This window comes from Hipposideros armiger, unplaced genomic scaffold (genome assembly GCF_001890085.2).
Source record: "Hipposideros armiger isolate ML-2016 unplaced genomic scaffold, ASM189008v1 scaffold_642, whole genome shotgun sequence".
NCBI classification, from domain to species: Eukaryota; Metazoa; Chordata; class Mammalia; order Chiroptera; family Hipposideridae; genus Hipposideros; species Hipposideros armiger.
Genome location: NW_017731992.1, coordinates 155688 through 171582, shown reverse-complemented (window position 1 = coordinate 171582; position 15895 = coordinate 155688). Strand labels below are relative to the sequence as shown.

Sequence of the window (15895 nt, the reverse complement as noted above, 5' to 3'; positions counted from 1 at the left end):
CCTTTCTTCAAATACATGGGATGAAAAGCTGTCCTATGTAATTTTAAATCTGAATATATTAATTCTGAATATATAAAATTTAAAACAGCAGCCAAACCCTGAAAGAGTTTTTATGGTATATATCAAAGCGTGATGCCATCAATAATTACCGAAAGAGATTTTCCAAATATTACCCATCAATAATTACAAGAAAGAAGGGTATAGGTGTTGTAAATGCTGTTCCTACCCTAATATTCGTAAAGATATCTAAATAATTGCTCTTCCCATTAAAAATAACTTTTATTTAAGGTTGAACACTTTATATATTTCATAGCACTTTAGTGGATGTTACCTATTGGAGGTTCTGACTCCAACTTTGCACGGTGTAGGGACATCTGGCAGGACCGCCCCATTGTGATGGATGAGAGAACAAGAAACAGTAATTTAAAGGACTTGTCTGTGGTCACAAAGTGTGCCAATGTGGCAAATCTTGCTTGGGTTTATCCTTGTTTTCTCCTTAGACTCTACATTGTTTTAAAAATATGCTAAAAATGAAAACACCTGACTCAGATGAATTATAAAAAGTACCAACTGAAGGCAGAAAATACGTATCACCATTATTAACAGTAACAGCTAACACTTAATGAATGGAATCTCTATATCAAACATGAAATCCTTCACATATATTATCTTATTTAGTTCTAAGGACCTTATTACATAAGTGCTACTTTTTAAACCCATTTTACAGATTAAGATGATAGAAAGCTGAGTAATTTCCAAGCAAATGGTGGTTCTGAGATTCACACCCAGATATCCCTGGTTTATGAACTTGCATTATAGAATTTAACAACTATAATAGCTCAACTTTCTCTAATTGTACTGGAATAATCTACCGATTCATTGCCACATTAGGTAACATATCCAAAGATGATCATGTAACATCCAAATTGCCATGTAAGCTCCAATTCCTTATGAGAAAACAAAACAAAAAGCTTTCCTCTTACTTTTCTTAAGCCCTCACTTGTGGATCAATTCCCACATTTCCTTCTATCCTCAACATGTTTCTTCTCAGGAAACCAACTGAAATATCCCTGCTATCATTCACACTGAACATTCCAGACAGCTCCAAAATACCCTAAATGCCTTTTATCTTTATTTCCTTCTGCTGGTTTTAAGGTAGATTTTAAAATTGGGCCATCACAGGGATTCCAGGAACGGTAAAGTTGATGATCCCAGCCATTAGGCTGAGATATCTATCATTTAAATCCAGGCCTTTCTGCCGCGGGGATCCCACCTCTTTCCAATAGACTAAATGGTATCCAAGAGATGGCGGAAGAAACGGTAGTGGCTTTAGACACTCCCAAGGAAACCGTGCCCACTTAGATGCATCACACTCGGTAATGTGGAAAAGGCAGTGTCCTGGCCCCACAGCGGTACGATGTATCAACAATGCAATGAGCTGTCTTTCTTCCTGGAGGAGAGGGCCTTTATTTATGAAAAAGGCTGTTTTAACTTGGAAAACCAAAGGAGAGTACTGAGAGACCTGGAGAGAAGGGTCAGAGAAAGCTAACAGAGGCCTGTGCAGGAATTTTTCAGAGTTCGCTATGGAAGAAGAGATACTAGTCTCCTCATTTAACTAGTCTCCTCGTTTCTTTCTGGGGAAAACAATGTTTGGAGAGATCAATTTTGGTTTTCCTAGTTAATATTCAATTTTATTATAGCTTCCTTTCAGCATATTCACTAGTTATTTTATGATCATCTAGATTGAATCTCAAGCCCTAATTTTTTTCTTACATTCTTTTCCTCAGGACCTAATAATGCTAAAACAATAATATAATAATAGGGAATGCAATCATGGTTTGTATTAATGACAGAATTCATATCAAGAGAAATAAAACCTTTATTTTTCTTGTTTTTGAATTGACTGGATCAGTCATAAAACATTGACGTTTAATCCCACTCATCATATTTCAGGACATTGAAAACTAAGCACAGCCAAGTCTGAGGACAGTGCTGGACGTGGCCAACAAAATGCCTGACATGTAAAGTTACTTCATCTTTTCAAGCATTCATTTTAAATGGGGCAGGGAGTACAACATAGCTGCCTTCAAATATTGTGATAGCTAAAGATAATTCAAGTTCCTAAAATTCAGAGTTGTCCTGAAACCCACTATCCCCCTCACAACAACACTCACAGATTTTGTGAGTTGTCCACTTATGGAGGACATCCAAGCACTCGGCTTGGATGGCACGCCATTCCTTTCCTCACTAAATTCACTCACTTTTGGAAATACACTCTCCCTTTTACACTTTATTTTATGCTTTCATATTAACTCTTTCTTTTTATGCTTACAACAGCCTCGGGAGGTTATTATTGTTGTTGCTATTTTATAAGAAAATGAAAGAAGAAAATAAGTTACTTGTTCCAAGTCACACCATTGAAGAGTGGCGGAGCCAGTACCCAAGCCCAGCTCTTGTGACTCTAAAATGTGAGTTTCCAACACAAGTCCAGCCCTAAGAAGTAGAGGCGAGGCTGTCTGCTCACCCATCAAGGGCACTGGATGAAGAATTCCTGGATTCAGAAAGAGGCTAGTGGAAAAAAATAATGCATGACTCTCTTTTGGATGCAACTATGTGCATTAATATTTAGCTTTCAATATAAGGACACAATTTGAAAAAAAAAAACATTATATGTGATAATGAGTATCTCTCACAACCAAAATTACATTTTTTGCTAAACTCCAAGAGAGGCCATTGCTTGGAAAAATACTAAGAACTATCGCATGACTGCTGAAAGCCTCTGGAAGAGCTTCAAGTCCTTCCTCTTTAAGCTTCTACTTCTCCCCACACATCCCCCTTAGCCCTGGGTAGAAAGTTAAAAATGAAATACCGTGCAAAACTAGATTTTATCAGTGTGCCTGGCGTTTACAGAGAAATCAAACTTACACATAAATGAGAAGTTATAGACAGTGTGAAGACAGAGACACTCAGAAAACAATATACTATATATTCCAAGATATTAATCATTTCAATAGTAGCACCCTATGTTTTTTATAATAAATTCCATTGTGAAATCTTACTTGGGTCTGAAACAGGATGCCCTTTCTCCTCTGACCTTAACCCTGAATTCTCATTCATTCCTATATATTTTCCATCATCAATTGTACTCCTGTCTCCAACGAATGATCTAATCAATGGGAAAGGCAGTCTTGTTTCAGATCATTACACACCACAACTGCTCTCCCAAAATCACTGACGACACAGCTATTGTGCCATAGGTAAAAGTACATTTGCGGGTGTTATAATGGTCAACCGAAAAGATAACTTATCCTTTGTCATAAAGCTTACATTTTTAATTTCAATCTCAGATTGTACACTATCTCATCATTCAATGCTAATCTTTATAAAAAGGACTTTTCCAAAATTGCGTATCTGCTCCGCAATTTAAGTTACTTTTCTTTTAGACATGGCTCCGTCTTTCTTCATGCACTCCATGTATGATTTCAACATTAGACATAAGCTCTCACTGTGTGCTACGGCCATGTGATAATCCTGATCTATTCCATTCGTCACCATTTTAGCTGCTCATGGCTTCCCTTTTCTTGGATAGAATTAAACTGAATCCCAAGGACAACAGCTGACCAGTACCCATTTCTCCTGAATAAGCAAAATCAGCGAACCACCTTAACTCAGCTCTGTTATCATTCAATTAAGGAAATTATATAAACAGTGTGAGGGATAGAGTAGATGTGAGATACAGAGCTGAGTTTCTCGGATATGTTACGGGAGAGAAAATGCCGACTTTCATTTCTTTCTCATTTCAAAGAACCAAGTGGAGAATGTATAATCGTTTACTCTCTACACATACAAGACCCTTAGGTGACTCATGAATCAGAAGACTCTAATTTAAGCATGGTTTGACTAATTTCACTAGTGATCATCACAAATCTCTTAAACTCACATCTGTTGAGCATTATGTATGTGTTGTCCAAATCTTGATTGTGTGTTTTTGGTTAAATACCTTAAAACATGTCAGCATTTTAACTGATAAGAGAAGTAAACATTCTAAGGGAAGCATTCTTATCAGATAATCGTGCACTGTTTACACACACAACTTGCTGGAATGATGTTAATCATTTTGGTTCTTGTAATTACCATTCCTGTAACACAGCCCCATCTTGAGAAATCGCTCCTCTGCATTTATCTCACAGAAGACAAGGATGCTGGCTTAACTAGAAATGTGGACGGCCTCACTACACCGCCTTGCTTCCCCTCCATCCCCACACATTTGGGGCTTTCTCTCTTGTGTGTGTGATGGACAGAAGCTGCTTCCCAGGTTCTTGGTCTGAGAAGACCCAATGCCGGTCGAGTCCAACATGAATATTTTGCTGGCAATTTCCTTTTCTCTAGCTATTATTTACTGGAGCGTCTTCAGTCAGACCTTCCCTTTTACTGAAATGTTAAGCTATGAGGTACAAACGGAAGCTGAGCTGACTTCTGAGCCTATCTCAACCCAAGCCAACATCCATGGGTCCACACCAGCTCCCTGGAACATGGCGCGGCTGTATAGAGCCGACTAGTTACAAATGTCCCTTTATTGTTTTAATACCCCTTTTGGAATAGACTAATGGTCTTCACACTTCTTTTAAAGTATACTTGCATCAGTTAAAATTCCTTAAATGTACTGTATATTTCATATACCAAAAAACTAGAATTCTTACATTAAAGGCTGAGATGCTTTAAGAAGTGAGCGAAAGTCCTAAATATTTTCTTTCCAGAGTCTCAATAGTTTGTTCTTTTGCACACCCTATCCTAGAAATTTCTGCTCTAAGATTCATTTCTAATATTTCTCTGTCCTGGCTAAATACCACTTTAATCTCTCAATTATTACCAATGCTTATTATTCTAACTATATTCAGTTTCAAAATTTGTTAAACTTTAGGAAGTAACATGTAATGATATGAGAGCCCTGAAGTATAGTTATTTTTCTTGAACACATGCCATTTTAAATGTAAAATTTTCTAAACATATATTCAAAAGACATATATTAAAAGGGCTTGATAATAACTCAACTAAACCTGATACTTTGCAGGAAAACAAAATATTTTCATGGTCATAAAACATCTGATATTTGTTTCAGAAATTTACTTTCCAAAATTAATATAAACATCCAGATTTGCTTTCTAATTCTTTCTAATTATAGCTCTAATGATTGTTCTCTAACTCTATTTGCTTTACTTTCGAATGTGTCTATAACCTCATCTCTAATATAAGAATGCCTCCTTTCAGGCCAGCCGAGGGCTTGTTGGTTAAGAGTTGGCTTGGGACGCCAGCTGAGCAGTAGGGTGGCTGGTTTGGATCCCACATGAGGGCCAGTGACACTGAGCCCTCTACAGCTAAGATGCCAAACAACAGCTCAGCCTGGAGCTGGGCTGCTGCGAGTTGCCAGTAACGGGTTGCAGTGGGCTGCTGTAAGCTACCGTGAGCAGCCAGCAGCCTGTGTGCCGGTGTGAGATGCCAAGAGCCGCCGTAAGCGGCCATCCAATGGCTGGCAACCAATCTGCCTCACCTGGGGAAGAGTGCAATGATAACACCAACATGGGCCAGTGAACTGACGTCCTCCACAACTAGACTGAAGAACAAAAGGACAGCAACTGTCTGTTCTGATTCCCCAGTGCTGTTCCCCTGCCCCAATTCCCCAATAAAACCTTAAAAAAAAAAAAAAAAAGAATGCCTCCTTCTTTCTAACTCACAAGGCTCTTCTGAAGCTGTGGTCAGCATTGACCATGAAACAGAAATGTTACAGGAGCTAAACACTATTATCAGGAGGAATTACTAAATCTTTTCAAACATCAAAGATAATTCTATTCATTGTTTAGACTCCAAATCTCTTGTGAATATATTAAAACATAACACATTGGATTGGATTGTCTTGAGCCACTTTTTGAACCTTACCTGACTGTATATCTATTATTTTCCAAAACCACGTTTTATTTATAATTACAAGTGTTAAATATTTGTGGCACACCTTACAGTGTAAAACAGTTTTTATTTTGTGAAATAATGGGGGAGAAAGCTCTGGTTTTAACTCCAGATCGGTAGACAGCTTCTTGGAATCCTGGACTATAGAGAATATTATTGCATGGTTCAGAAAAAAAAAAAAATTCATTTCCCTGAGAAATCCTAAATCAATGTGCTTTTTGAGAAATAAGATCAAGTATAGCATAAACTTATAGACGTGACCTGACAGTATTATAGATTTAAATCTGACGCACATTTCAGGTGAACCCTTTCCTCATCCTAAAACTGGACATTGGACCTTAATGAATCATCCAATGCATCCCTCTTGAACCAACGGTACTATTTATTCCAACCCATAAAGATAGCTTAGATAATTGTATACCTCCTCCAAGATTTCAAAACTTCCAGATACATGTTTTTGTTTTTTGTTTTGGTTTTTGTATGTTTGTTTTTATGGAGGAATCTAGCAGACACCCCTGAATCTGGCAGACACCCCTTAACCAAGTGATCAAAGTCTACAGCACTAGGAATGAGTTGCGTCAACGTCCCATACCTCCTCACAAGATGCCCAAGCTACGTCATCTAAAATGGATAGTTAGGAGAAAACATGAAACTAATCCCAAATGTGAGTTGTGCCACCAAATTACTGGTCAACAATGACAATGTAAAACTGCCTGACAGAAAAAGCAGCAGACAAGACAAAGTCAAAATGTAATTTTAGGTTGGCTCCTACCAGAAAACAAAAACAAAAACAAAACAAAAAAACAAACAAATAAAACGCTTTGTTGTAACAATTGGGAAATTTTTAGTACGATCTGTTGATGGGTAATCGGTATTACACCAATGTTAATTTTCTGGTTTAAATATTAGATGTAGTCATGTAAGATTGACATTTGGAGAAGCTGGATTCTGAAATAATACTTTGCAACTATTTGCAAGGCTGCAATTATTTTCAAAATAAAATGCTTTAAAATTTTACCTATTTGATTTCCATTTTACCAATGAGAGGACAGATTTATTGTTTTAGAGCGTTGTTCAAAACATCTAGAAATTTACGAGTATAACCTAGGGTTTGTATTTACTGATCTTTCTACTACATAAAGCTTTCCCCAATATACTCTTAGAAGACTCTGTCCTACTTTCTAAAAGGATACTTTTTTTCTTTGCTTTGATGTGGAAATTGTACAAAAGGATTATGAAACCACAAATGTGTGCCATGTTACCTCATGTGTTTGTCCACAGATCCATGAATGAATTTCTCGCTTTGGCACCCCACAGCTGTAGATTAGCTGTAGAATTCACCGTGTTCCCTTGCCATCTGGTTACCTGCACAGCTTATCAACCCGACTGTGAATTTTAAGAAGAGTTTACTTTTTTAAACTTTCCTATCTAGCACAGCACCTATCACAGAGTAGGTATTGATAAGTATTTGAAGAAGAAAGGGCGTAAGGACGAAGAAGAGAACAAGAACAGCATGCCAGAGAGAACTTTTGGGGTACAATGTTGAGCATATTTACATAAACGACTGTTTCTCTCCAGTGATCATGATCAGTTTGACATACAATCAGTATAAATCATGCAAACTCATGCAGATTAGGATGAAATTTCTCCCAGTATTGTAGATCTCTATACATGCTTGAACCAGCAGAGGTTCAGTGGCTGTCCTGCTCTTTATCTAATTCTGTCATTACCTTGGTGAGTTACAGAGACTGCAGCAGATCCTGTGACTCTGTATCAAGGAGCACTGCATACAGGGCTTTTCAAACAATTATAGTTCACTTACTATAGAAAGGCCCAATAGCATCATTTTAGTTTATCTCGTCTTGCACTTAAAAACTCAACATAAATACAATGCAAAACATAACTAGTATACTTTTTAAAAAAAAATTTGCTTTCTCCATCATCAAATTGTTGCAAGTGTGCATTAAACACACAGAAAAAAGCATTAAAAACAGCATTTTTAAATGATTTTGATCAACACGGACAATCAGAAAATTTAGAGCCAATCTAGACTATCTAGTTTGACTACAATGAGGTTTATAACTGTAGGCCCCGCCTCCTTCCACTCTGAGTTCTATGGTTTCATCTGATAAAGCTTTTGGTGATCATAACATTCATTTCTCACCTAAGATAACCTGGAAGACATACTGAACTATATTAAACTGAATTAATGGTAGGTTTCTGCATTTTAGTGGCAAAATCAGACACTGTGTATTTCACTGTGGTAGAAAAGAAATAAAACAAAAACTTTGAAGTGTTGATTTTATGTGGAGAAAATGTATTTAATATTTTATAGCTACACTGGGGTATTATAAGGGCTAAGAATAACTGCCAGAAAGCGTTTCTAAGAATCTGAACATCCCATAGAGCTGGTCCAGGTCCAAATTCCCTTTGAAGTCATCAGGAGTTCCACGTTCCTATCAGAAAACGGTCTTTACAACTCACTCAGGTTCCAAAGATGTTAAAAAAAAAATGGGGTTACTACACATGCATAGGAAAAACAAGCTCCGACGGCTGTCTTCTAAGATTGGAGCCAACTTTAGGGAATTTCTATAGGGAGAGGACACTTTTGTAGTTTGTACTTGTTTCCCCTCCAAAATCTACAAAACGTCAATTGTGCCATGATGAATATGTGCTTCCCTAAGTCATAAATATTTGGGATTCATTATTTTCTGTTTGTGTATCTCATATACATTTGCCTAGTTAAGGAATCTAATTCCTAACTCATTTTTTTTTTTGAACACGCCTCTTTTCCAGGTGAAAATTCCTTTTCTGGAACACTGCACCTGGCTTTACTGATCAGGAGACAGAGAATCTCGTGGTGAGAGATACTGCAGAGGTGTAATCAACTGCATCGAAAATGCTCACCGACACTTTCAAGCAAGCTGAAATTTAAACCAGGCTGAATCTCACACTGAATTCCCATGTACTTGGTTTTGACCAGGGTAATAGGAATAAATTCTCCCTGAATGAGTGGGGAAGAAAGGGGAGTAGCAGAAAAGACAAGAGTGATGTTAACAGCTGAAGAAGCAGACTGTGGAGGAGGCACGGAGCACACATTTCGGGGAAAGTCATGGTCTAGAGCGCGGCAATTGGCTGGCAGCCCATGATGGGGAGGCAAGATGGAAAACACTTAACGCCGGAACACAGGCTCGGTGGTTTCAGAGACAAAATTTTTTGTCAGACTGTTGGGGGATGTTACATGAGGAATGTCAAGGGGAGGGAAAGACTGGACGAGGCAAGTGCAGTGTGATGCAATGAGGGGCTGTAAGCTGTCAGTTCTTACATTCTGCCAACAGCCAGTTCGGGCTGATATAAAGTCACAGGGAGACAAGGAAGGTCTCTCCACTTCATCCTCACTCTAAAAAGGACAAGGAAACAGGGCTGACGGTGATTAGGAAATACTCCTAAGGAGAGGCACACAGTTATTCTTCACAGCAGAGCTCCAGGCAGCACTCCATACAGCTAATAACACTCCATGGCATACTTGAAAGTTGCTAAGCGAGTAGCTCTCAGCACAAGAAAAATTATTTTTATAACTATGTGTGGTGATGAATGTTAACTAGACTTATTGTGATCATTGTTGCAATAGATACAGATACTGAATCATTATATGGTGCACCGAAAACTAATGTTAGATGTCAATTATACCTCAGTTAAAAAACTCCATCAGAGTAAGATCTAATGATTCTTTCCTTAAGCCTCTGCCTTTAGAGTCAGCAGTTGATCAACGCACATCACGAGAGATGGTGGGACGCTAATGATAAAGGTCAGATGTGAATGCAGCCCAGGAACTCTGTGCCCTGGATGTCTCTGGGCGAAGATTCTAGAATCACTCCTGAGCCCCTTCAACAGACTGTCCTACTTTGGTCTTCAGTTATCATGTTAAACAAACCCAATGAATTAGCTAAAATAATAATTTCACAAGTCATCTTGTGACTTATCTTCAGTGTTTTAATGACCAAATTTTATTTACTGCACGGTCATGTAAGTTATCTTGTTGGCCACCAGCTATGACCACGGTCTCCAAGTTCAAAGTCTAAAAATATTCACAGACATAATTTCTCAGACATTTGAAACCTGTGTTTAAGGACGGAATCATTCACCCACTAAACTGTATTTTGCCACAGTCTGATCATAAACAAATATAAAGACATGATGTATTTCTAAGCACATAAAACATAGACCATTCCTCTAACTGCAATAAGTTTAAGTACTTAGTTCACAAAATAATGCCTGTTTCATCTGAAAGGTCACAAATATAACATTTGAGGCAAAACACAATGGATTAGCCATAATTCTGTTAATTTATAATATGCAGTGAAGTAGATAAATATAATAATGTCTAGATTAATTGAATGTATGTTCCAAATATTCTGATCTCATTTACTCCCAGTAAGAGAGTTCAACTGCAGATAGCATTATTCCCATTTTAGAGATGGGGAAGCAATTTGCCCAAAGTTAGTAGGAAGTGGTAGCAATAAAACTGAAGTCAATTTGACACACACTGTACGTGTGATCAAATCAAGCCATCAAGTTCATCGAGGTCATCATTTATATTTTCCAAATTACCTAAGCAGCCAGATTTTGTTAGAAAGACTAAGAGTATGGTCATCTAACTAGTATAGGTTAAATATCTCTGTAAAAAGTACCCATTCGCTTCCTTCTTCCTTCCCACAATTACCTGCCTATCCATTCTTCCACATCTTTCTTCATCTCTAATTTTGTGTCCTGTTTTATAAAAACTTCTAGTCATAGCTATTACATCCCTCAACTTAGAAAAAAACGAAAATGTATCTATTCCACACACCCAAGTGAATGCACCGAGGACAACTTTGTTCTCATACCTGTTTCCTCAGCCCACCAACTAAGACTCATTTCGTCATCTCACGCGTACAATCCAAAGTACTCCTTACAATCGGTTCCTGCCACCTTTCCCCAAGCAAATCCAAATTGCTCCCCTAAGGCCTTTCTTTTCTCTCTCGTGTCTATGAATTCTCTTTCCATCTCGAGTTATTTAACTGCCTTGTTGTTGTTTTTTCTGTATTTTACTCATTTAAGATTGGTTTTTTTTAACCCACTTCTCTTCTGAACATTCTACCATGAGCGTCCATACTGAACTCCCAGTATACAGCATGCAAGACATAAACACGAATTTGCTTCCTGTCATATAAAATCTGCTACAGTGATTGCTTCCAATTAATTGAAAGGTAAGCACAAAATATTTCTTGTTACCTACTCAGGACCCTCACAATCTCTCTTAGAAAAATCACATCAGCATTGCCCAGTGGCTTTCTATACTTTTGGAATTTAAGTAGCCTTAGAGACATGTATTTTCATAACTTTAAATGGACAGATGGAGATTCGATACATATAAACATTCTTAATTATTATGTGAAGATTGTAAAATTTAAAAGGGTATTTTTAAATGTTTCAAATTACATTTATCTCAAAATGTCAATGTCACTCAGCAACTCCATTTAAAACCAAATTAATGTGAATATTTTAGTTGTCTTTAGAAAATTTTTCATTCTCACAAAAGTGTGATTTTAACTAATAACTTCTGACTTTTTCTGAATTAGTTGAACCTCATAAACCTTTGCATTTAAAAACGTTTGATGAATTTGTTAAATGTTCACTAAAAAATGAAAAAAATTAAGAGGTAGATTTTTAGTCACTAACATTGTGTAATGGTTGTTGCTCTCACTTTAAAAGAAAACAAGAGAAATTTAGTACATGTACAGTATATGTGACTGTACTATTTATAAAAGTAGAATGGTTATGAAAAATATATATGTACACAAACGCTTGTGTGCTTACGTATCTTTTCTTAGTGCAGAAAATGCTGACTGGGCTAAAAAAAATCCTAATCCACATCCCTAGAAACCTTGAATTTATTCACATCCTTTTGTTTGCAATAAATGTCTGTCACTATTTGTAAATTATACAGGCATTGAATTAAAATAATGTAATAAATATTACCTTGACTTATGCAGACACCCATCAAAAAAAATAGATTTTTTCACCCTTACTTAAGGTGTGTTCAAATGTAAACATAACCCATGAAGTAAACAGCAAAAATTCTTCCTCAATCATTCAAAGTTGAAAAGTCACTCACGGATAAATTCAACAGTTTTATCAGGAATAGACACATAAAGCTGACAAAGTAAAAAAAGATGCAGATGTACAGATTTCTTGCCAATGCACTCTATTTAGAAAACATTCACCAGTGCTCATCACCAAACCGAGAAAATCAGGAAATCCTTACAAATCTGAAAATATCAAACCTACAGTAGACGAGGGACTGGAACAATATGAGGCTATTAAGGGACAGGCCACACTCTCCTGACGCGCCCTTCAGTTTACAAGGTGCTCACATGAAAAATTCTGCCCAAATATGCAGAAAGAAAGACATTGTGGAGAAAACAAGCTCAATTTGGCTGTCATTTGGCCACCAAACAAATGTACACACGATTCTCACCAGTGGTATGATATCACTTTTGACTTCTGTTTACACTCATTTTTAACCAAAAAGAAATTTTAAAAAACCAAATAAAAAGAATCCATCTAAACGAGACCACTGCTGGGAAAAGTAGGTTTGAATGGTTCATAATTTAAAGGCAATAAGCTCAGTAATTTCATGTTGCAGTTTTTAAACTGCAACCGTCAGGAAAGGCTATATAAGCATAAAATTAGTACAGACACCATTTACATAGCACCCCCCCAAAAGAAACTAAAACGTCACCTGACAATAAGAACCCATGATTCTTCATGGATTAATGAATATACTTGCTCTAATTTTGGACACAATACTTTTACTAGTGTGCCACCATCATGCTAAACTAGGTATCGGTAGAATCCTCATCTAGTTCTAGAAATAAGGCATCACTCCCTAAGTTACGGCTTCAGTTCTATGGATAATACTTGTATTATGATCTCAGAGTGGCTAACCAATGCCAAAAACTTCAGAAACGATTTCACAGGAGTGAGAGTTTCATGGTTCCCACCCCCAAAGCAAAAATGAGCCATTCTCCATCCAACCACAGAAATTCACAATAATTGCTAATGCCTTGGCAAGGCCCGCTCCCCTACCTTTCCTACATAGAGGGGGTCTGAGCCCATGTACTCCTCCAGCACAAAGAACTGGTTCCACACCCAGCTGCGCTTGGTCCGGGACCTCCCCGACTGGAAATAGGGCTTTGATCTCGACCTTGAGAGTTCCGCTTGGCTCATCCCAGAAAAACACAGGAAAAGAGCGATTAGCTGCAGAAGATGGCAGAACTCCACTTTGCCCAACCTCATCTTTTTTTTCTTCTTTCTTTTTCCTCTGTAAGAAAAAAACCTTGACAACAGAAGCGGCACAGTTCCAGTTGGCTTAGCAGCTCTTGCCTCCGGCAGGGTGTCAGCTAGGAGTCCAGAGATAATAATTTGTAGAGTATTCGACTGGAAGAGGTCAGCACTGCTGAACAGCCTTCGCCAAAGAATGGTGTAAGGGGCTCCTATCAGAACAGAGAGAAGAGCTAGTGTCAGACACCAAAACGCATAACTTTTAGCCTGCATTTGCTAACTTCAGATTGGTTTCCCCAAGATATCCTTACTTGTAGAATCATTAAAATAGAAATTATAACTTAGAAATGTGCAGTATCCATTGCCATATCTGTAAGCTGCATAAATACTGCTGATGGAGAACTACTCTCATTCCATAACACAGCCTTAACATTCTGTTTCTTCTAGGGCATTCTATTTGAACACATGGTTGAGTGAGCATAAATGGAACGACAGCGGCTAACAAATTATTTTAATGCTAGCCTTTATTTTGTTTTTATATATTAGTCCGTTTCACTCCTGGGTATTAGAACATGAAAGCAAAGGTGCTCAAAACGGGGGTTTTAACCCAACAACTAAGACAGAACGCTGGTTTAAATCTCTTCTGTGAAACTGTAAAGAGAAATAAAGAAGTAAGAGGCACTGGGAGTCTTGAGTCACAGAACACCAGCTGTTTTGAGGTGTTCTGATTTTATTGTGATCAGCTGAGAAGCTCAGGCATTTCCATTTTCCGTCCTTCACACGTGTTGTCATGGACGCCATGTGGCAAGTTGGGTTCTGCGATTGTGCTGTAGCTATTTGCGACTCCACAGATATTTACTGAACACCTCCCGGCATGGCTTATGCATAGTAGGGCCTTCCCCACAAACTTTTATGGGATTGGATTTTACTGGCCATCAGAGGATGAGGAAACAATCCTATTTGTGAGCCCCGTTCACTGCTGGCGTGCACCGGGAAGGTGCTTCGGCAGCACAGAAAACACCTTTTATTCTAATTGTCTACTTATTTTAGGTACCAAATTCTGATTATGCAAGAGAGATAAAATCAGTTATACAACGAACTTCCAAACACCCCAACCAAACCACAGAGGAATGAGAATTTACGACAAACTCATACCACTATGCTGCACTTTGGTTTATGAATTCATTTGACTATAAATAAATCAACAGTAGGATAATTAAGGTGAAAGATAAAATTTTGTACTTTTTTTTTTTTTTGAAGGAGAGGAGAAAAATACAGTTTTAAGAACAGGAAGCCAAAAGATAGCTCCCTATCAAAGCAGATACTACACGATCTTGATATTAGAAGCTTTTCTATCTTTCTACCTGTCCCTCCTCTAACAGGAGTGTCTGTTACTCAGATGATTTCTGACAGTCAAATTGCTATGGAAAATGCTATATATTGTAGAAGGTAAAATTTATTTAATATGCTAAAATAGCCCACATAGCAGGAGGTAACAGTTTGCACTGACTTCGAGCTCCATTCAAATGAAGGTATTCATGTTACAAATCTCTCTATAAAGTTTTGAAATTCCAGAGGACACTGCAGAATACTTGGGTGTACTTGATCTATTCTGAGAAGCACCAGAATGGGTAAATTATTTGGGCATACTAACTGCAGTCTGTGCATTGGACACTTTGTCCCCAGATCCGGATCTCCCATCTAAGGAGCAAAATTGAATTTGGTCCATTGAGAAATCACTCTGGGGGGGGGGGAGGCTAATTGTTCTAGACTTTTCTAGGCTTAGAATTGAATTGTAAACAAGAAGTAACTTAGGGTCATGTATTGATGTCCCAGTGTAGGCCCCTCTATGAGGTTGAAAGTCCATTGGAGGGAGGTCAGAGCTAACCCACCTAATGGAGTGAGAGGTTACCTGGAGTTACAGAAGTAGGTGCTTAAATTAAATTGGAGCACTAGTGTATGTATGGGATTGTCTCTGATGAGCCAGGAGTCACCAAGGGTCCCCGTGGTGAGTGGCCTATGGTAGGAGCAGCTGTCAGCACGGTGACAGGCACGTCACGTGGCTACCTTCCTGCTAGAGGCAAACCAGGCTCCTGGGGACAGGAAGGCTGGGTTAGATTTTTGGTGACAAGACTTACAAGAGTAGCACCTGAAACCCAAGGCCAAAGGACATTTCCAGATTCCCCCTCTCCTTCCTCAAGAGAGAATGAATTTTCTCATAACAACAAGGACACAGGCTTGAAACCCTGGAACGCACTTTTTAAAAATGTGATATCACTCAATTATATGATTTAGGCTACTTTCTGGGTTATGTGAATTTGATAACATTATTTCAGTGTGAAAATGCATCTAACTTCTTAAAAGCTAAGTGGCAAACAAACTTCTGAATTCAAAATTCGGGGAGTTACAGCTAAACACAGGTAAAGACTGAGTATGGACATCCGATACAGACTCAAATCTGAGTTTGTCATGTCTGTGCTATGCAACCTTCGACAAGTTATTTAAATTCTAAAAAGGTGGGTTGCAGAGGAAAAGCCTCAAGCCGCTCCCTTATAAAACGAAAATAAGAATAATTGCATTTACTTCATAGGATTAAAGAAGCCAATCA

At 38.0% G+C, this 15895-nt stretch overlaps 1 protein-coding gene across 1 annotated transcript in view; it reads right to left on the bottom strand.

Annotated features, from left to right (window-relative positions):
- The window catches only part of CDH7 (cadherin 7), a 142909-nt gene that overhangs the window by 113351 nt on the left and 13663 nt on the right, over positions 1-15895 (bottom strand). The window contains exon 2 of the mRNA XM_019625894.1: positions 13093-13499. Within this exon, the coding sequence (XP_019481439.1) occupies positions 13093-13302 (210 nt within the window). The 5' untranslated portion in view covers positions 13303-13499. The remainder of the gene's footprint in view (positions 1-13092; positions 13500-15895) is intronic.